Source organism: Dipodomys merriami, unplaced genomic scaffold, assembly GCF_024711535.1.
Source record: "Dipodomys merriami isolate MVZ:Mamm:240054 unplaced genomic scaffold, mDipMer1.0.p SCAF_16, whole genome shotgun sequence".
NCBI lineage: Eukaryota > Metazoa > Chordata > Mammalia > Rodentia > Heteromyidae > Dipodomys > Dipodomys merriami.
Genome location: NW_027202937.1, coordinates 3,045,931 through 3,065,963, shown reverse-complemented (window position 1 = coordinate 3,065,963; position 20,033 = coordinate 3,045,931). Strand labels below are relative to the sequence as shown.

Sequence of the window (20,033 nt, the reverse complement as noted above, 5' to 3'; positions counted from 1 at the left end):
CTTCCTCTGGACCCGAGATGGCTGGGACTGGATGGGGGGGGGGGGCGCAGAACCCTCTGGCCCAGAGGAGCCTTAAAGTTTGAAGATACAGACTGGGGATGGGAATGGACAGTTGAGATTTCCTGTGTACTGGAGTTGGGAATTGCGATTGGGGCTAGTTAGAGCCCTCCACCCTGGCCCTAGATAACCTGCCTACCTTTAACCAGTCCTGGTGCCCCAGGCTGTTCACAAACACCTGACCTGGTGCCCCAGGCTCTTCCCATTCACGTTTGCATACCAGGCTCCTGACTGACACACCCTCGTATCAAACCTCCACTTAGAGGCTAACAACTCACTTCCTTTCTACTGCCTGCCCTACAGTCACCTAGCTTCCCTGTACACAGGTACACGGGTAAGCACACAGTTGCACACCTCACCAACACCCCCCGCCCCCCCAGTGCCTGTGTTCCCTGGCCTGAGAGCAGGCCACGAGCACTTTCCATATTCTACCCAAAGCTTCCACAGCCTGCAGCCCTGTACGATGCATTGTCCAGGCGCCCTGAAAAGACTTGTAGTTTTGGAAAGATGGTAACCCAGGTTTCAATCTAATTGTTTGATTAGCAGTGAGACTTTAATTATACTTCCTGAGCCCTGTATCTTCATCTTAAAAATGGCAATAAACTGGGCACTGGTTGCTTAGCCCTGTAATCCTAACTACTCAGGAGGCTAAGATCTGAGGTTCATGGTTCAAAGCCAGCCCAGGTAGGAAAGTCTGTGAGACTCCTATTCAGTTAACCAGCAGGAAACCAGAAGTAGAGGAAAAAAAAAGGTAGTTATAGCTGGCAGCAGTGGCTCACCCCTGTAATGCTAGCTAGCTACTCAAGAGACTGAGATCTGAGGATTGAGGTTCCAAGCCAGCCTAGACAGGAAAATCCAAGAGACACATACATATACAAACACATGCGCACAAATGATAGTAACACTTAGCTCATTGGATGGCCAAGGATTAATGTAGTCGTGAAACCATAGCACTTCCTAAGTAAAGCTATCTGCTGTAGTTACTAAATTAATGTAGCTTTGGTGGTGGTGGTAGTAGTGTGTGCCATTACCAGGGCTTAAACTCAATTCCACTCTAGCCTAGCACTCTAACATTGAGCCACAGCTGTACTTCTTCCTTTTTTTTTTTTTTTTTTTTTTTTTTTTTTTTTTTTTTTTGTCGGTCATGGGGCTTGAACTCTGGGCCTGGGCGCTGTCCCTCAGCTCTTCAGCTCAAGGCGAGCGCTCTACCACTTGAGCTACAGCGCCACTTCCGGTTTTCTGGTGGTTTATTGGAGATAGGAGTCTCACGGTCTCTCCTGCCCGGGCTGGCTTTGAACCGCGATCCTCAGATCTCAGCCTCCTGAGTAGCTAGGATTACAGGCGTGAGCCACCAGCGCCCGGCATTTTTTTTTTTTTTTTATTGGTATTGTTGGTCATGGGGCTTGAACTCTGGGCCTGGGTGCTGTCCCTCAGCTCTTCAGCTCAAGGCAAGTGCTCTACCACTTGAGCCACAGCACCACTTCCAGTTTTCTGAGTGGTTTATTGGAGATAAGAGTCTCGTGGACAGGGCTGGGAAGGTGGCTCAGTGGTAGAGCTCTTGCCTCACATGCATGAGGCCCTGGGTTCGATTCCTCAGCACCACATAAGCAAAAAGGAAAAAAAGCTGAAAGTGGCGCTGTGGCTCAAGTGGTAGAGCACTAGCCTTGAGCTGAAGAGCTGAGGGACAGCGCCCAAGGCCCAGAGTTCAGGCCCCATGACCGGAACCAAAAGAAAAAAAGAGAGAGAGAGAGAGTCTCATGGACTTTCCTGCTTAAGCTAGCTTTGAATTGCAATCCTCAGATTTCAGCCTCCTGAGTAGCTAGGATTACAGGTGTGAGCCACCAGCACCCAGCTACTTCTTACATTTTGCTGATTAATTGGAGATAGGAGTCTCTCCAACTTTCCTGCCCAAGCTGGCTTCAAACTATGATCCTCAGATCTCAGCCTGCAAACTAGCTAGGATTACAGGTGTGAGCCAGCTTAAATGAATTTATTTATTTGTTTGTTTGTTTGTTTTTGTCCATCATTGGGTTTGAATTCTGGGCCTGGGTGCTGTTCCTAAGCTTTTTTGCTCAAGGCTAGTGTTCTACCACTTGAGCCACAGCGCCACTTCTGGTTTTCTGAGTGGTTTATTGGAGATAAGAGTCTCACAGCCTTTCTGTCTGAGCTGGTTCCTTTCTGTCTGTGCTGGCTTTGAACCGCGATCCTCAGATCTCAGCCTCCTGAGTAGCTAGGATTACAGGTGTGAGCCACCGACACCTGACAATGTTTTTAAAGGCAGCTCAGGCTAGAAGAAAAGAAGGTATGGTATGCACAGGGCAAGTTTCTCCTTCCTAAGCCAGGCTTTGAGGAGACTCCCTAGGACCTAGGGAAACAAACAACCTCAGCCTCCAGCTCCCTGGCAAGCTCTTGCCTCTCACCTTGTGGTTGGATGTAAGGGGGGGGGGGGGCGGATGACACTCAGCCTTGGTGGGCTAGAGAAACCCTGAGTCACCCCAGGGCTAAAGGATACTCTCCTCCAAACCATCACCTCAGTCTGTTGTTCTCTTTGTCTGGTTGCCTTTCTTCCCTTGGGACACTCCCTGGTTCAATGTTGTCAGCAGAAGGGGCCCCAGGGGCCCCCCAATGGGATGGGAGGGGTGGTGCTGCTGCTCCTGCCTTGGGAGCTCCGCCAGGGTCTCCAGCTCAACTCTGCCCCCAAGCCCTTCCACAGCCCAGTTGTTTGTTCCCTGCCAGTCCCAACTGCCTGGACTGTGGTAGGGATCCTAGCTGAAGGGCAGTATCCTGGCTTCTGGGGGCTTAGGCAGGTTTGAGTCACACCCACTCTCCCTTCCTTTGCCAATGGAAAAGCTGGCTGGTAGGCACTGTGTTCCCAGCCTGCCCTGCTCGAGGCAGGAGCACAGCACTCTGGGAGTTGTAGTCCGGATACCACTCCTGTGATCCTTGTATAATGAGTTGGAGAAGAGGAAGGTGGAGGGGAATGGTATAGATACTTATGCTATAGCAGGGGAAAAAAGATGGGAGAGAGCAGGAGTGGCTGGGGTCAGCCAGGCTACACAAACCCGGAAGTCCTGCTTTTTATTGCACTGCCACTGGCTCCCATCCCTGGACCCCTGCTCTGAGGACAGAGTCAGCTCTGTTTTGAAGCCAATTATACAGAGTTGAAAGCACTTAAGCACATGAATTTATGCAGGTTCATTTGCTTGTTTTATTTATTCCTGGGGGTGGGGGGCCTTGCATAAGCTAGGCAGACACTCTACCACGGAGCCACACCCCAGCTCCTATGCCACTTTGCTAAGAGGGATGAAAGAGATAAAGGTAAGAGACAAAGCCAGGCACTGGTGGCTCACGCCTGTAATCCTAGCTACTCAGGAGGCTGAGATCTGAGGATCAAGGTTCAAAGCCAGACTGGGCAAGAAAGTCCATAAGACTTACACACACACACACACACACACACACTAGTAGATCGAAGTGCCCAGACTTACACATACACACACACACACACATACACTAGTAGATCGAAGTGCCCAGACTTACGCACACACACGCACACGCACACGCGCGCGCGCGCACACACACACACACACACACACACACACACACTAGTAGATCGAAGTGCCCAGCCCCTGAGTTCAAGCTCCAGGACCAGTACAAAACAAATAAGAGTATGAGGCAGATGTTCTGGCCAGTGGACCCCTCCCTATCTTCCCTTAGGCTCTGGTCTCTCCCTGGCCTGAGACAGTATGAGAGAGGTTTTTTTGTTGTTTGTTTGTTTGTTTTTGTTGGTTATGGGGCTTGAACTCTGGGCCTGGGCCACTGTCCCTCAGCTCTTCAACTCAAGGCTAGTGCTCTACCGCTTGAGCCACAGCGCCACTTCTGGCTTTTTCTGCTTATGTGGTGCCTACAAGGCAAGCACTCTACCACTGATCCACATTCCCAGCCCCAAGAGAGGGAGTTTTGTGGGTGGGGGATAGAAATCACAGATACCTTCCAGCTTTGGGAAGCCAAGTGTCTCCAGTGTTGGCCAGGCATCTGGACCCTGTGCCCCAGGCCCGGTGCCGACACAGCCAGAGAACCGTGATGGTGAATCCATGTGACTTCCTCAGGCCCTTATCTCTGCAGGCCAGAGTTTCCCCCCACCCAGGCTGCCTGGTGATCTGTCCTCCTCTCCCAATGCCCACCCGGTTCTGGCCATGAGGCGTTGGGGGGCGAGGCCCACTGACTGCTCTGCCCTCTCTCAGGAGGACCATGCGGCAGTAGCAGCCATGCTGCCCTTCCTGCTGGCCACGCTGGGCACCACGGCCCTGAACAACAGCAACCCCAAGGACTACTGCTACAGCGCCCGCATCCGCAGCACTGTCCTGCAAGGCCTGCCCTTCGGGGGTGTCCCCACCGTGCTGGCTCTTGACTTCATGTGTTTCCTTGTGAGTGCTGTGTGCCGTCCCCACCATTGGCCCTCGTGTCCTGCACACCCCTGGCAAACACCTCCAGATCTGATCACTCTTGTACCTGCCCCCGGCTCCCAGTTCCCCTGTAATGAATCACCACTGCCCTGCCCTTCATGGTCCTGTTTGTAAGACATCATCCCAGCCCACACACACACATATGCAGGCATGCACGCTCTCTCTCTCTCTCTCTCTCTCTCTCTCTCTCTCTCTCTCTCTCTCTCTCTCTCTCTCACTCTCTCTCACTCTCACTGACGTCAGGTACAAGGTCTCTATCTACTACTTCCCCTCTTCCCCTAGGCACTGCTGTTCTTATTCTCCATCCTCCGGAAGGTGGCCTGGGACTATGGGCGGCTGGCTTTGGTGACAGATGCAGACAGGTAAGAGTCTCCTGCTTCACACACACACCTCCCTCCACGCTTCTCAGGAATAGAGGCAAGCCAGACCTCTCCTTTGTGGGAGATCAAGAGTCCCAGTCCCTTGCCAGTCCCCAGGAATTCTCCCCCGCCTCTGCTAACCCCGTGTATTCTCTGTCCCCAGGCTTCGGCGGCGGGAGAGGGACCGAGTGGAACAGGAATAGTATGCCCCTGATCCCCACTAAACCATCTTTCCTTTTTCTTTTCCTTCTCACGCTTCTCTTCTCTTCTTGCCAAGTTGCTGGTTTCTTTCTGCAGTTCTCTTCTCTGCAGGCTCATGTTTCAGATTAACGCAGCGGTGTGCTTTGCAGAGCGGGGGCTCCCCAGCTTGCCTCTGCCCCACTCCTCGCCATCTGGCTTCTCGCCTAAGAGAAGGCCCTCCCTCTGTCCCCCACCCCCCAGGAAACCTCAGGCCGCCTTCTTAGCACAATCACGCAGAGACAAGATTGGGTGTCACCAGCAGCTTCTCGTGCCCTAACAGCTAGTTCTTCATCTTCCAGGGTCCCTGCTCACTCCTCCTGGAGGCCTGGGCAGGGGGCTGTCCTGTGGCCTTGGTGTTGCCTTATGGTCTCTGTCTGTAGGACTGGAGTTGGAGCCACGGCAGCTGCTGCCTTGGGGAACAGGGAGGGTGGTGCCATGCTCAGGAGACATCTTCAAGCCTTGTCATTTCTTTGAGTTCTCCTGGTCCCCATTTTTTCCCTTCACCTCCCCATTGCCCTTTGCATCACGTTGGCTCTGTTGTTTCCCCCACGCCCTCTTCTGGCCCACTGTGGAACTGCAGGGCTCTCTAACATTCTCCCTTCAGCCTCCATGTGGGCAGTGATGAAGACACCTCTCCTGTAGGGTCCACTGCCCAGCATCAGTGTCCCCTGAGGGGGAGAGGCGTGTTTGAGGGAGTCGGAGGGGCGGAGGGGGAGGGGTGCGCTCCTGCTTCAGCCTCTGCGCTTTCTGTGCCTTCTGTGACCCTGGAGCTCAGGGTGTTCACACCTACCACCCCAAGGCTCACACTCACCCCCCACCCTGCTCTGACTTCTCATCTCCCCTACTCCAGTGTGGCTTCAGCTATGCACGCCGACAGTCATGACCGGTATGAGCGCCTCACCTCTGTCTCCAGCTCCGTCGACTTTGACCAAAGGGACAATGTGAGTATCTCTCCCCAGATGTCTTGGCCCATCCCCTTCAAGGAAGATGGGCTAGGGCTGTGGGGTCAGGGACGCTGACGCGGCCTCCTCAACAAGCCCAGAACCCAGGCCTAGAACTCCTGGTTCCTCTTCTGCGTCCAAGCCTCTCACTCAACATCTGTGGACTCCAAACTTAGCTGACCACAGTGTAATTCTGTGCCCACCTCTGTTCCGGATTAATCCTAAGGCCATCTTCTTCCTTAGACATTAAACACGGGTTTAGAAATCATAATGAGCCTTTCAGACCTGTATAACAAAATGTCCAGTGATCCTTGTGCAGCTTAGAGGTTCAGCTGGCCATCAGCCAAGCCACTGGGAGCTGACTGACAGCAGCCTCCTCACACACGACAGTTCATCAGCTCAGGACCACAGACGGCCTTGCACACAAATGTCAGCACCCACCAGGCCCTCTGTTGTTATGAGAGTCCTGGGCAGAACACTAAATCATCCTCAGACACTGGGGTGGCATCGGTCAGCCCAGCTCAGGCTGGAGGTCCCGGGGTGGCGTTTCCTGCAGCAGGGCCAGCAGGTGATGGCTGTCAGTCTCCCTGGGTAGACTCACACTGGTAAGTGGCAAGGCAGACATCTCACCCCTGCTAGTCAAAGGTGCCTATGTGGTCCCCAGACCCAGCGAAATCCCCTCGTCCCGCGTCTTGACTGAGAGCCACCTTCTCTCCATCCTGGGTTCTTTCTGCCCACCCCTCCCAGAAGCTTCTACACTCTGCCTGAAGGCAGACCTAGGAAGGGAAGAGACATCTTTTAGCCCTGGTGACCCTGAGTCTTGGTGCCTGTATTTAGAAGACAGAGACAGGAACTCAGGGAACACGGCCAAGAGGTGCATGCATACTCCTCTGCTTTGGGTAGCCATGTTCCAAACTTGTCTTTATTAGTTGGAAGTTGGAGGCCCGCTGCCCTGCCCCCAAACCCTAAACCGTACCTATTCTTCCCTGACTCCCACGGCCATAGAACTCTGCAGGGACTTGACAGTCCAGACTCGAGGGTCCAGATAACTCTTCCTCGAGGGTGAGACCCTCTCTCCATCATTCCCTTCCTCCGTAGCTGAGCTGTTTCTGGAGTTTTCCAGCAGGGGCATGTCTGAGTGAATGGTTATGAGAGAGGAATGTGGGTCTTGAGAAGGGACGTGGGTTGGCGGGCTGGGCCTCCCGCTGAGAGCCGTCTATCCACACAGGGCTTCTGTTCCTGGCTGACAGCTATCTTCAGGATAAAGTAAGTGAACAGCCTTCCAGCCTGAAAAAACAAGAGGGAGAAACTTCAGAACCCGTCATCTCCCTACATATGCAGCTTTGAGGGCCTTAGTGCCGCTAGCCAGCCCGGCTCACGCCCTGCTCCAGAAGGCCAGGCCAGGTCCCTGGCTGCTTCCCGCCATCCACTTCACCTGTCCTGGGGTGGGGGTGGGGGAACAGCTGGGCCCTCCTCTCTCCCAACCCCTGCTACTGCTGGAAGGCAGGGGCCAGAAGGCACCCCAACGTCAGCCTTCACGCAGCCGGCCGGTAGGGGCGCCAGGTAGGCTGGGGACAGCCAGCCGGCAGCAGGCAGGAGCCGGCCAGCGTCCAGCAGGCAGAACTCGAGATCCAGCCAGAGTCCAGCAGGCAGGCAGTGAGCGCTGAGAAAGGCAGGAAGTTTGGACAGGTTAGCACTGCTCCTCTCCGTGGGCCATGGGAGCTCAGCCAGCACCCTGAAGGCTGCACAGGGCACCTTGCTTCCCGCCACTCGCTCTCCACCCACTTCTACCCGCGTCTTTCACCATCACCACCTTTATTCCCCTTTGCCTTTGCTTCCTCCTATTCAGACTCCCCTCCCCTCCATTCTCCATCTTTCCCTTCCCCCTCTTCTCTCTCTCTCTCTCTCTCTCTCTCTCTCTCTCTCTCTCTCTCTCTCTCTCTCTCTCTCTCTCTCTCTCTCTCTGTGCCAGGCTTGAACTCAGAACCTCCTACTTTTTTTTTTTTTTTTGGGTCCGGTCGTGGGGCCTGAACTCTGGGCCTGGGCGCTGTCCCTCAGCTCTTCAGCTCAGGGCTAGCGCTCTACCACTTGAGCCACAGCGCCACTTCCGGCTTTTTTCTTTTTGCTTATGTGCTGCTGAGGAATCAAACCCAAGGCCTCATGCATGCGAGGCAAGCGCTCTACCACTGAGCCACCTTCCCAGCCCCAGAGCCTTCTATTCTTATTTGGCTTTTTCACTCAAGGCTAGCACTCTACCATTTGATCCCCAGTTCCACTTCTGGCTTTTTGCTGGTTTAACTGGAGATAAGCATCTCCTACTTTTCTGCCTTAGCCTCTCCAATAGCTGGGACTTCAGGCTGAGTCCCTGGTGCTGACTCTTCCTTCTTGTTCTCCCTCTTTCCTGGAAGCCCTTCACTCCTCCTTTCTCCTTTCCTGCCTCTCCTCCCCTCGCCCTTTCTCCTCCCCTCCCAGGAGACCGGTTCAGCCCCTCAGCAGGGCCATGTAGGGTGGATGTGGGGTGAGATGGTCAGGGCAGGCAGGCAGTGGTCCTGCCTCCGCCCTGGTCCTAATTCCAGCATGCCCCGTGGCCTGCAGGGATGACGAGATCCGGGACAAGTGTGGGGGCGACGCCGTCCACTACCTGTCCTTCCAGCGGCACATCATCGGGCTACTGGTGGTCGTGGGCGTCCTCTCCGTGGGCATCGTGCTGCCGGTCAACTTCTCAGGGGACCTGCTGGGTCAGTGCAGGCCGGGGGCAGCGGGGCAGGCGAGGGCGCGGGAGTTCACACCTTACCCACCACCATCTCCCTCTCCTCACCTTGCAGAAAACAATGCCTATAGCTTTGGGAGAACCACCATCGCCAACCTGAAATCAGGGTGAGGATGGGGGTCAAGGGCTGTAGCATGGCGAGGGGAAGGGGCACCCTTGGAGCGGGGAAGGCTGCCCAGGGTGTTGGGGGTTACCATGGCTCGTGGCATGAAGAGACGATCTCCTAGGGCCATTTCTTTCTCTCTCTTTTATTTTTTTTCCCATGCCTTGAACTCTGGGCCTGGGCGCTGTCCTTCAGCTCTTCAGCTCAAGGCTAGTGCCCTACCACTTGAGCCACAGCACCACTTCCGGTTTTCTAGTGGTTTATTAGAGTTGAGAGTCTCACAGACTTTCGTGCCCAGGCAGGCTTTGAACCGTGATCCTCAGATCTCAGCCTCCTGCGTAGCTAGGATTATAGACGTGAGCCACCGGCACCCAGCCCTAGGGCCATTTCCATTGGACTGGAATGATGGAGGGGCTGTAGGGGTTGGAACCAGAAGCCTTGGCGGCCATGGAAGGGCCATGGCTGTGTGAGGGCCCCATGCTGGGAGGTGGAGTCGGCTGAGGGTCCTGGCCCTGGTAGCCCTCACAGACCCCTTCTGCTCCCCACCAGGAACAATCTCCTCTGGCTGCACACCTCCTTCGCCTTCCTGTACCTGCTGCTGACCGTCTACAGCATGCGGAGACACACCTCCAAGATGCGCTACAAGGAGGACGACCTGGTATGCCGGCCGCACCCCCCCCCCCCCCCGTCCCTGCGCTCCCCCTGCCCCTGCGCTCCCCCCGCCCCTGCGCTCCCCCCGCCCCTGCGCTCCCCCCGCCCCTGCGCTCCCTCCGTCCCGCCCCCTTGTCCTGGCTCCGTCACCAGGGGCCTCCATCCGTAAGCCTCCGTCTCCTTGCCTGTGCATAGGCTGATGAAACCCCTCCCAGGGCGGTTGGGAAGGTAGCATGAGGCCAGGCTCATGCCCTGTGGGTCATCCCGTGCCTCGTAGCAATGTGGGGTGATACCATCTTGCCTGGTAGTTGTGGTAGGCATGATCCCCGTCCTCTACCGCCACTCTACACCCACGCCAGCCACTTCCCCAAAGACCTGAGAGTGTACCCAGTAGTCCTCAACCACGAGTCGCTGTGTGCCAGTCTCCCTGCCCCTTGCATTCCCCGAGGCCTCTTCCTACCACCCCTACCTGCTCTGTCCACCCCTCGCCCCTTGAAAAGGAGCGAAGCCCCTCCGGCCTTCCTCACCTCCCTCAGGAAAGCAAACCCTCCCCCTCCCACCAGGTAAAGCGGACACTCTTCATCAACGGAATCTCCAAATATGCAGAGTCGGAAAAGATCAAGAAGCACTTTGAGTGAGTAAGCGGCCCGCAGCGTCCTCACATCTTCCAGCCCAGAGATCTGGCTGGGGGGACCTGGCACTCAGGCAAGGGCAGGAGCTGTCTAGGAACGTAGCTCAGGGGAAGAAAGTATGTCTAGCATGCCAGAGGCCCTCGGTTCCATGCCAGCATCTTAAAAATAAACAATTCCAGCACTTAGGTTGAGGCCAGAGGATCTTGAGTTCAAAGTCAGGCCCAACTCCATACTAAGACCCTCCCCCACCTTAAAAAAAAAAAATGAACAGGAGTACTGGGAGCTAGTGGTTCATGACTATAATCCTAGCTACTCAGGAGGCTGAGATCTAAGGATCCAGGTTCAAAGCCAGCCCAGGTAGAAAAGTCAGTGAGACTATTGTCTCCAAAACAACCAACAAAACACAGGGCTGGAGGCATGATTCAAGTGGTAGAACACCAGCTGTGAGTGAATAAACTGAGCAATAAACCCTGAGGGGAAGAGCTGTAGCCTCCTGGAAAGTTCATTTTCAAAGACCCTCCCCCAACCCCACACCACCCCAGATGAAGTTTCTAAATTCCCTTGAACTCAGACTCTATATTCATCTGTAGAATTTTTTTTGTCTTTTTTTTTTTGGGGGGGGGTGGTCTTGGGGGCTTGAACTCTGGGCCAGGACGCTGTCCCTCAGCTCTTCAGCTCAGGCAACCACTCTACCACTTGAGCCACAAAGCCACTTCCGATTTTCTGAGTGGTTTATTGGAGATAAGAGTCTCACAAAAGCCAGGCATGGGTAGCTCACACCTATAATCTTGGCTATTCAGGAGGCTGAGATCTGAGGATTGTGGTTCAAAGCCAGCCCAGGCAGGAAAGTCCATGAGACTCTTTTTTTTTTTGGGGGGGGGGGGTGTCCAGTCATGGGGCCTGAACTCTGGGCCTGGGTGCTGTCCCTCAGCTCTTCAGTTCAAGGCTAGCGCTCTACCACTTGAGCCACAGCGCCACTTCCGGCATTTTTCTTTTTGCTTATGTGGTGCTAAAGAATCGAACCCAGGGCCTCAGGCATACAAGGCAAGCGCTCTACCACTGAGCCACCTTCCCAGCCCCTTGACACTCTTATCTCCAATAAACCACCAGAAAACTGGAAGTGGCGCTGTGGCTCAAGTGGTAGAGCACTTGCCTTGAGCTGAAGAGCTCAGGGACAGTACCAAGCCCCAGAGTTCAAGCCCCATGACTGACCAAAACAAAAAAGTCTCACAGACTTTCCTGCACAGGCTGACTTTGAACCTTGATCCTCAGAGCTCAGCCTCCTGAGTAGCTAGGATTACAGGCATGAGCCACGGCACCTGGCTCCCATCTTTGTGTTTTATTAAAAGCTTTAATGAACAACAATTAAGGTTGCACAAGATAAAATTCTATAGCATGGGCCGGCACTGAGACTTACCTCCAAATAACCACCAGAAAACCAGAAGTGGCGTTGTGGCTCAGGTGGCAGAGCTCTTGCCTTGAGCTGAAAAATGCAGGACAATACCCAAGCCCAGAGTTAAGCCTCATGACCAACCAAAAAAAAAAAAAAGCAAACAAAAAACACATACTTAAAGATGGGGACTCCATGTAAAGATTGGAGCGGGAGCAGCGTGCCCTCACACTTGAAAAGTCACCGTTCCTTCTCCCAAGCCAGCAAGCTTTCTCTAAGACATCCGCCAGCCGAATGTTGTCCAGGGAGGCCAGTCTGCCTTGAGCTGGCTCAGGGCTCAGGGCTCCATCTCTGGCCAGGGTTAGAGGTCAGGTTCAGAATCACTTTCTTGTTGGTCTTAGGCCAAAGCTAGAGATCTTTCTGTCCGTAGAGCTGCAGTTGTTTGGGGTCAATCCAGAGTCAGGGCCTAGTGTTGGACCAGGACCAGGTCTGCGGGGAACATAGATATAACCTATGACACAACACAGTTTCTACAAGTTCTTAGCCCTGGACAAGAATAAGACCACAGCAGGGCACCAATGGCACCTGGTAATCCTATCTACCCAGGAGGATGAGATCTGAGGATCACAGTTCGAAAAGTCCTTGAGACTCTTCTCTCCAATTAACCACCAGAAAACTGGAAGTGGAGCTGTGGCTCAAAGTGGTAGAGTGCTAGTCTTGACCAGAAGAGCCCAGGGTCAGTGCCTAGGCCCTGAGTTCAAGTCCCAAGACCGACCAAAGAGATGGGGGGGAGAATCAGACCACAGCCATGGCCCATATCTATAATCCTAGCTGTTCAGTAGGCTGAGATCTGAGGTTCATGGTTCCGAGCCAGCCCAGCAGATAAATCTGAGACATTTTTTAGCTCCCAATTCCTATCTCAAATAACCAGTTAAAAAGCTTAAAGTTGAGCTGTGGTTCAACAGGTACAGGGCCAGCCTCAAGTAAAAAAGTTAAGAGAGCAGGCATGGCTCTGAATTCAAGTCCCGGTACCAGCACATGCACACGCACAGGCTCCGCACACAGGCTGTGTGTGTGATGTGCTGGTTCTGTGGGTAAAGTCAGACTGCGGGTCCGCAGAGCATAACGGCTGCTGTGTGTTTCAGGGAGGCCTACCCCAACTGCACGGTCCTCGAAGCCCGGCCTTGTTACAACGTGGCACGCCTTATGTTCCTTGATGCTGAGAGGTACCAGGCTGGGCAGGGAGGGAGATGCTGTGGGCCCCTGCCCGCTGTGGAGCTGTGGAGCTGTGGAGGGCTTGAGTCTTGCCACACAGGAACTTGGCTCCTTTACTTCCTATTGTTTCATAGGAGATTTATTTAGAGTCCATTCCCTGTCCCCCCCCCCCACCCTCCACCGCCCACCCTTACCCCTGCACACCTGTTACTTCTGGTCTAGAGAGCACAGGAGGAAAGGGGCTCCCAGTCCCTACCCTGCCTGCAAGACTCATCCTAGGCCACAGGATGGGAAATTCTCATCGGACTGTGGAAAGGACTGGTCCGTGAGGACGGATGGAGTCCTTGGGCTGGGGGATGCCTGATCCAAGTCCAGGGCAGCCCTGGCTTTGGGGAGTGGGTCTGCCCCATCCTCCTGCCAACCTAGCCCCTCTGGGTCCCACAGGAAGAAGGCTGAGCGCGGAAAGCTCTACTTCACAAACCTGCAGAGCAAGGAGAACGTGCCTGCCATGATCAACCCCAAGCCCTGTGGCCACCTGTGCTGCTGTGTGGTGCGAGGTTGCGAGCAGGTGCGCTGCAAGCTGACCCCGGGGCCCCGGCCTGGGCAGGGCTGGGGCGGGCTGCAGGGGCCATCGCGTAGAGCCAGCCCCTCACCCAGGACAAACAGAGTAAACCCTGCAGACATGAGGCTGGACCCCTCCCTCATCCCAGACCCCTGAAGCCCAGTTCTCTGCCTGAGTTAATTTGTACATACAGTAACCAGATTAGGTCAGCAAGAGTGCAGCATTGTACTGTACTGACTAAGGCTGTGATTCTGAGCAAGTTTCTTAACTGCATTTTGCCTCGGTTTCCTCATCTGTAAGGTGAGAGTGGTGGTGAGGATTCAGTCCACACATATAAAACGCCTCAGGGAGGACAGTTGTTATAGGACATTCCTGAACTCCCAGTATCTGGGAGTCGAGTCAAGAGTCTAGAGTTAAGAGACCAAAACAGGAGGGGAGGAGCAGGTGTTGCGTGTGGAGGGCGGGGCCGGGGCCGCTGACCGCACACCTGGCCTTGGCCACGGCAGGTGGAGGCCATCGAGTACTACACGAAGCTGGAACAGAAGCTGAAGGAGGATTACAAGCGGGAGAAGGAGAAGGTGAACGAGAAGCCCCTGGGCATGGCCTTCGTCACCTTCCATAACGAGACCATCACCGCCATGTGAGTCCCTGCCCCGCCCAAGCCCCCAACCCCTGGCTCCCAGCCGTCAGCTCTGCGGCCGACGCAGCGTTTCGCACACAGCATCCTGAAGGACTTCAACGTGTGCAAGTGCCAGGGCTGCGCCTGCCGCGGGGAGCCCCGCACCTCCTCCTGCAGTGAGGCCCTGCACATCTCCAACTGGACCGTGTCCTACGCACCTGACCCCCAGAACATCTACTGGTGAGCCCCAGGGCAGGGCGGGGAGGGGAGGGGCTCGGGAGGGGTGGTGGGTCTGGGGTCCCCAGAGTGACCCCCACACACCTCGCAGGGAACACCTCTCCATCCGTGGCTTCGTCTGGTGGCTGCGTTGCCTGGTCATCAACGTGGTCCTCTTCATCCTGCTCTTCTTCCTCACCACCCCGGCCATCATCATCACCACCATGGACAAGTTCAACGTCACCAAGCCCGTGGAGTACCTCAATGTGAGCCCCATACCCGCCCAGCCCAGCCCTCCAGGGCGCCCCCATATTCTCCACACACTGCCCTAGAAGAGGTCACCCTGGGATTTACCAGCCCCCGAGCGGAGGGGTGCATGACCTTGACTGAACCCTGTGCGCCCTCTGCCTTCAGCTGAAGCTGGATAGAAGCAGCTGGATGCTTAGCTTTCAGCTAACGCGCCGCGGCGTGAGGCAGGAAGCAAGCCTTGCCGCCTGCCCCGCGACAGCCCCCGTCCTCCACCACACACAGCTCCTCGGAACCCAGTGTCCAGAGGACGAGACATTGGAAAGTACCGCGCGAGGATAGCAGATGATGAAACCCAGGCTGCAGGCCCCAGTCCCCGTCCCACTGCTTACTAGGAGCTAAGCCTTTGAGATGCTTTGCCTCCATTTATGCATCTGCAAAATGGGCCCTATCGTTGTGACAGTTAATACCTGGAAAATACAGGTGTGCTTGGCACGTAACAGGCATTGAGCAGGTGCTAACTATTGGCATCATTCACCCCAGGCCTCAGGCACAGCCCTGCCCACCACCTCAGCCCGTGTGTTCAGGACTAATGACATTGGACCCTCTTGACCTCCCCCCCCCCCCACAGAACCCCATCATCACCCAGTTCTTCCCCACCCTGCTGCTGTGGTGCTTCTCGGCCCTGCTCCCCACCATCGTCTACTACTCTGCCTTCTTTGAGGCCCACTGGACACGGTGAGATGCGCACCCTGCGCCTAGATCCTCCCAGTGCCTGCCGGCCCCACGGGCCTGCCCTTGAGCCTCGGGGCTCCCTACCCTGCACAGTCCCGCGCTGGCAAGGAAGAAACAGGGCCCGCGGGGGAAGCCCCTCCCCGGGCAGCGCTCCCAGCACCTCTGTCCTGGTTGGGAGAGCAGGCCCAGGGCCGGCTCCCCTCACCTGTGCCCGCGCGCCCTCCCAGCTCCGGGGAGAACAGGACCACCATGCACAAGTGCTACACCTTCCTCATCTTCATGGTGCTGCTCCTGCCCTCGCTGGGACTGAGCAGGTGAGTGCCAGGCCACAGGCCGGGCATGGGGACCTCCACCCTGCACTTGCAGGAGGACACATGATCGGAGGCCCTGGCCTCCCCTGATTTCCTGCTCCGTTCTGACTGGCTCCCCTCCGCTCCCCTCCAGCCTGGACCTCTTCTTCCGCTGGCTCTTTGACAAGAAGTTCTTGGCTGAGGCTGCCATTCGGTTTGAGTGAGTGAGCGGGGCCCCTGGAGAGAGACCATGGTGGGTGGGCGCAACTTAGAGACACTGCCACCCCACGGGGGGGGGGGTCTGTGACCACACCTCCACCCCAGCACGGGAGGAAAAGAAGGGCTGGCATCATGGGTCTGAGGATCACACCACAGAGACACCCACCATGTCTGGGTCCTGTATCATGCTCCAGGAACCCATGTGGAAGCTGAGCCCACCTCAAGGTGGATTTAGGGCTTAGCAAACCCACGTCTGGGGGCTTTCTATGGTGTCTTGGGCTCATTTTCTGGGATGTGCTATGGTAGCCTTGAATTTGAGCTGGGGGGTTGGAGAAATGTCAGTAATGAGATCTTAGGCATATTCTGGGAAAGATCTAGGAACTCCCAGGCTACTGAGTCTACAGAAGGCTTTTGGGGTGTGGGGTGGCTCTGGGGCTCATACTGCAGGGAGGAGGGGACAGCTATCAGGGTTCTGGGAGCCTGGGTGAGGTGTGGCTGTGGTTCTCTCTGGGTCTCCGGGGACTCTGGGAGGCCACGTGGGAGCTCACCGCTGCGTCGTGGGCTGGCTGTAGTCTGTGTGGACCTTGAACTCACTAGAGGCCTATCTGGCCTCTCCCCGCTGGAGCTATCTGGGCAAGGAGTTCTGAAGCCGGCCTGAGCACCATCTAAGGCTCATTTTGGGGGTGTGGACTATGTTAAGGTCTGAAACTTCTGGGTGTTCCTGCAGTCAACATGCTTGGAGTCTGAGGGGCCCACTGAGGTGCCAGGCAGCCGCACCCCAGATATTGTGGTGGGCTTAAACACTGTCTCCTTGAGTCTTTCTGAGCCACAAGGTCTAGGGGTGTGTCCAGCCATGTCTGTTCCGACATCTGTCTCTGGGTTCGTGCGTGGGGGCCTGGAGCGTCAGTGCTGGGGAGACTAGCCATGTGCCGGAAACGCGGAGGGGGCGGGCATGGTGGGCTGTGGTGCTGGCACTGAGCGGGCAGCCACCAGCTCACCCCAAGGGCGCAATGCTGGAGCACCTGGTGCCCGCAGGTGTGTGTTCCTGCCGGACAACGGCGCCTTCTTCGTGAACTACGTCATTGCCTCAGCCTTTATCGGCAACGCCATGGACCTGCTGCGCATCCCGGGCCTGCTCATGTACATGATCCGGCTCTGCCTAGCCCGCTCTGCTGCTGAGAGACGCAACGTAAAGCGGGTACGGCCGCCTGGGGCAGCAGCGGTCCGCATAGCGCCCCCTGGTGGCCCAACCAGAAGCAGCAGCGATTAAGCTGGGGGGCGAGGGGGTCACAAGGGTGCTGGGACTTGGGGACCTCAGTTTGCTCAAATGTACAGCCGTGGGTTGACAGATGACCCAGGAGGTCCCTGAGTTCAGGCAGTGTAGTGTGGTGTGCTGGGAGTTGGAGAGTCTGGCTAGATTTAGGGTCCCTCTACCCTAACTCCACAAGAAGGCTCTGGGCATCTAGTCCCCCACGTCCTCCCAACTCTTGTCCCTCCTACCAGCCCTGACCCCCAGAAGGCCCTGTGCCCTGTCACTGCCTGACCTGACCTCCTCAGCCACAGCCCCTCCTCTCCACCTGCTTGCCCTTCCCCTTCCCCAGACACAAGATCCTTGTCCCCGCGGCTTCATTCCCAGCCCCAGCGTGCCTGGCCACCACCTCCGCCTGCCCTGTGCCCCGGCAGCCCGTCCCCTTCGCCCTGAGCCACCTCCTGCCCATGTCCCCCCCAGCATCAGGCCTACGAGTTCCAGTTTGGCGCAGCCTACGCCTGGATGATGTGCGTCTTCACGGTGGTCATGACCTACAGTATCACCTGCCCCATCATCGTGCCCTTCGGTAGGCACCGCCGCGCCGGGACCTGGGCCCTGCTCGGGGGGACCCAGGGCCGCGCCCGCTCCACTCTAGTAAGGCAGGCCACCCCGAGTGGACAGGGCCCTGGCTGGGAGACCGGCCCCTCGGGCCTCCCGCCTGGTCCCTGGCTCAGTCTGGGGCCCGGCCTCGGGGATGAGGGGGAGAAAGAACATTTCCACTCAGACCGGACCTGCCTGCTGCACGGGGCCCTGGGCAGAATCGCCCACCCCGGCCCCAGCTGCCCACCCTTTGCACAACCACACCTGCTGGGATGCAGTCCAGTCCCTCCGCCACGGCTCACACACACCTACACAGCCTCCAAACCAGGAAAGACTCCCACTCCAGGGGGTGGGTCCTGTGCCCATGGGATTGTCCTGTGGTAGAAGATCGTTGTCACTTGGGCTGTTGTCACTTTGGCAGGTCTGCTTTCCTTTTTTAGAAATGACTCACAAAGATTTTCTATTAACCATGACCCTGCCAGTAGCCTCCACTTCCCCCTCAATAACACTCTAACCTTCACCACCCTCTCTGTTAAGACCCCAGTCTCCCAAACTAACCTTCTTGTCCTGTGTAACCCCCCGCTACTCCCCCTCCAGGGAAGCACACCCCCTCCTTTCACTTATACTCCTCTGCTTAGAGATGGGGCTAGGGAGCAGCAGGCTGGGTTTCCGGCAGATTCTCGCCGCTCCACGTGAATGGGGCTCTACTGTAGGATTAGAGGTGAGGGTTCAGGAGGAAGGGACAGGAGCCGAGGAAGTAGGGCACCGAGCGGCATCCTGTCCTGGGGCAGGAGCAGGGCAGGAGGGGGACAGCCCTCCCGTGATCTCAGAAGGCCTGGATGGATGCACTGGTTCCAAGGTCAGGGCCCATGTGACTTCCCCCAGGGCTCATGTACATGCTGCTGAAACACCTGGTAGACAGGTACAATCTCTACTATGCCTACCTGCCCGCCAAGCTAGACAAGAAGATCCACTCAGGGGCCGTGAACCAAGTGGTAGCCGCACCCATCCTCTGCCTCTTCTGGCTGCTCTTCTTCTCCACCATGCGCGCAGGTGAGGCCCACTGCCACTGCTCTGGGGGGCCGGGGACACCGGCGACTCATCCACAGTGGAGGTCAAGCAGGCCACAGGAGGCCCATGCAGCCGGGGGCCTGGGAGAGGTCTGGGTCAGGCCATGCACATGGAATTGTGACAGTGCATTCAGAAGGTACCAGGGAGCCCCTGGGGAGGCCCAAAGGAGGGGCGACACCCCCATTCCTTGTTCCTCCACACCAGGGTTCCTGGCCCCCACATCCATGTTCACATTTGTTGTCCTGGTCATCACCATCGTCATCTGTCTCTGCCACGTCTGCTTTGGACACTTCAAATACCTCAGTGCCCACAACTACAAGGTATTGGGCTGGGGAGGGGGGGCGGCGGAGAGACTGGCATTGAAATGGGGAGGGCTGCGCTAGGAACTGGGAGGGGGTCACACTCTAGTCCCTGACTCCTTTTGGGCTTCTCAAGATTGAGCACACAGAGACAGATGCCGTGGGTCCCAGAAGCAACGGACAGCCCCCCACTGCTGCCGCTGTCCCCAAATCTGCGGTGAGTGAGCCGCTCCATGGCAGGGGGAGGCGTCCCAACCCCAAAACTGGACAGTGGGGAGCAGGATTGGCTGGAGGTGTCCTGCTAGTCCCCCACGCGCGAGGGCCAGCCATCTCACCCCACTCCTCTTCCCTTCAGAAATACATCGCTCAGGTGCTGCAGGATTCAGAGGGAGATGGAGATGGGGATGGGGCTCCCACAAGCTCAGGGGATGAGCCCCCATCATCCTCATCCCAAGATGAGGAGCTGCTGATGCCACCAGATGGGCTCACGGACACGGACTTCCAGTCCTGCGAGGACAGTCTCATAGAGAACGAGATCCACCAGTAAGGGGAGGGCAGGGCCCTGGAGGCCACGCCCTGCCCGCTCGCCCCGCCCCCACGGACACTAAAACGCTAATAATTTATTAGATCTAAAGCCCCTTCCTTCCCCATCCCCTGCTTTCATTAAGGTATTTAAACTCGGGGATCCCACCGCTCTCCCCCACCACGGAGAGAGCGCGGGAGCCCCTCAACCTCAGTGAGGAGAGCCCCGAGCCGGCCCCGGGGCAAAGGGGTGTGGAGGGAGTCCCCCCAGATCAACCCCCCTCCCAGTAGCGTCCAAGAAAGGGTTAATGAGAGCCGAGAGGGGCACCTGGTGCCCGAGGCTGGAGACCTGGGGGATGGGCAGATCTTTCCTCCCCTTCATTCCCCCAGGACCTGGAGTCCCCAGCCCTCCCAAGATGCATGAGGGGTGGGTGCCGAGTGGGAGAAAGTCAGGCCCCAGCCTCGGGGCGGGGGCCCTGGGGGGAATGGCTGACACTGGAAAAATGGGTTTTTGCACTGGTTTTTTGTTTTGTTTTTTGGGGTTTTTTTTTTTTCCTTTAAAATAAAAACAGAAAAGCTTTGGG

At 56.5% G+C, this 20,033-nt stretch overlaps 1 protein-coding gene across 2 annotated transcripts in view; it reads left to right on the top strand.

Annotated features, from left to right (window-relative positions):
* Positions 1-20,033, top strand: part of Tmem63b (transmembrane protein 63B) — a 24,519-nt gene extending 4,486 nt beyond the window's left edge. Inside the window, exons 2-24 of one of the 2 annotated variants that reach the window (XM_070023644.1) lie at positions 4,299-4,481; positions 4,803-4,882; positions 5,043-5,081; positions 5,970-6,060; positions 7,289-7,326; positions 8,656-8,798; positions 8,886-8,937; positions 9,483-9,591; positions 10,148-10,218; positions 12,752-12,832; positions 13,266-13,389; positions 13,890-14,023; positions 14,105-14,242; positions 14,331-14,484; positions 15,096-15,202; positions 15,427-15,513; positions 15,644-15,709; positions 16,744-16,906; positions 17,438-17,543; positions 18,443-18,610; positions 18,833-18,948; positions 19,064-19,144; positions 19,283-20,033. In XM_070023644.1, coding sequence (XP_069879745.1) covers positions 4,323-4,481; positions 4,803-4,882; positions 5,043-5,081; positions 5,970-6,060; positions 7,289-7,326; positions 8,656-8,798; positions 8,886-8,937; positions 9,483-9,591; positions 10,148-10,218; positions 12,752-12,832; positions 13,266-13,389; positions 13,890-14,023; positions 14,105-14,242; positions 14,331-14,484; positions 15,096-15,202; positions 15,427-15,513; positions 15,644-15,709; positions 16,744-16,906; positions 17,438-17,543; positions 18,443-18,610; positions 18,833-18,948; positions 19,064-19,144; positions 19,283-19,474 — 2,499 coding nt within the window. In that variant the 5' untranslated portion in view covers positions 4,299-4,322 and the 3' untranslated portion in view covers positions 19,475-20,033. The remainder of the gene's footprint in view (positions 1-4,298; positions 4,482-4,802; positions 4,883-5,042; positions 5,082-5,969; positions 6,061-7,288; positions 7,327-8,655; positions 8,799-8,885; positions 8,938-9,482; positions 9,592-10,147; positions 10,219-12,751; positions 12,833-13,265; positions 13,390-13,889; positions 14,024-14,104; positions 14,243-14,330; positions 14,485-15,095; positions 15,203-15,426; positions 15,514-15,643; positions 15,710-16,743; positions 16,907-17,437; positions 17,544-18,442; positions 18,611-18,832; positions 18,949-19,063; positions 19,145-19,282) is intronic. The other variant, XM_070023642.1, reaches the window with a different exon arrangement.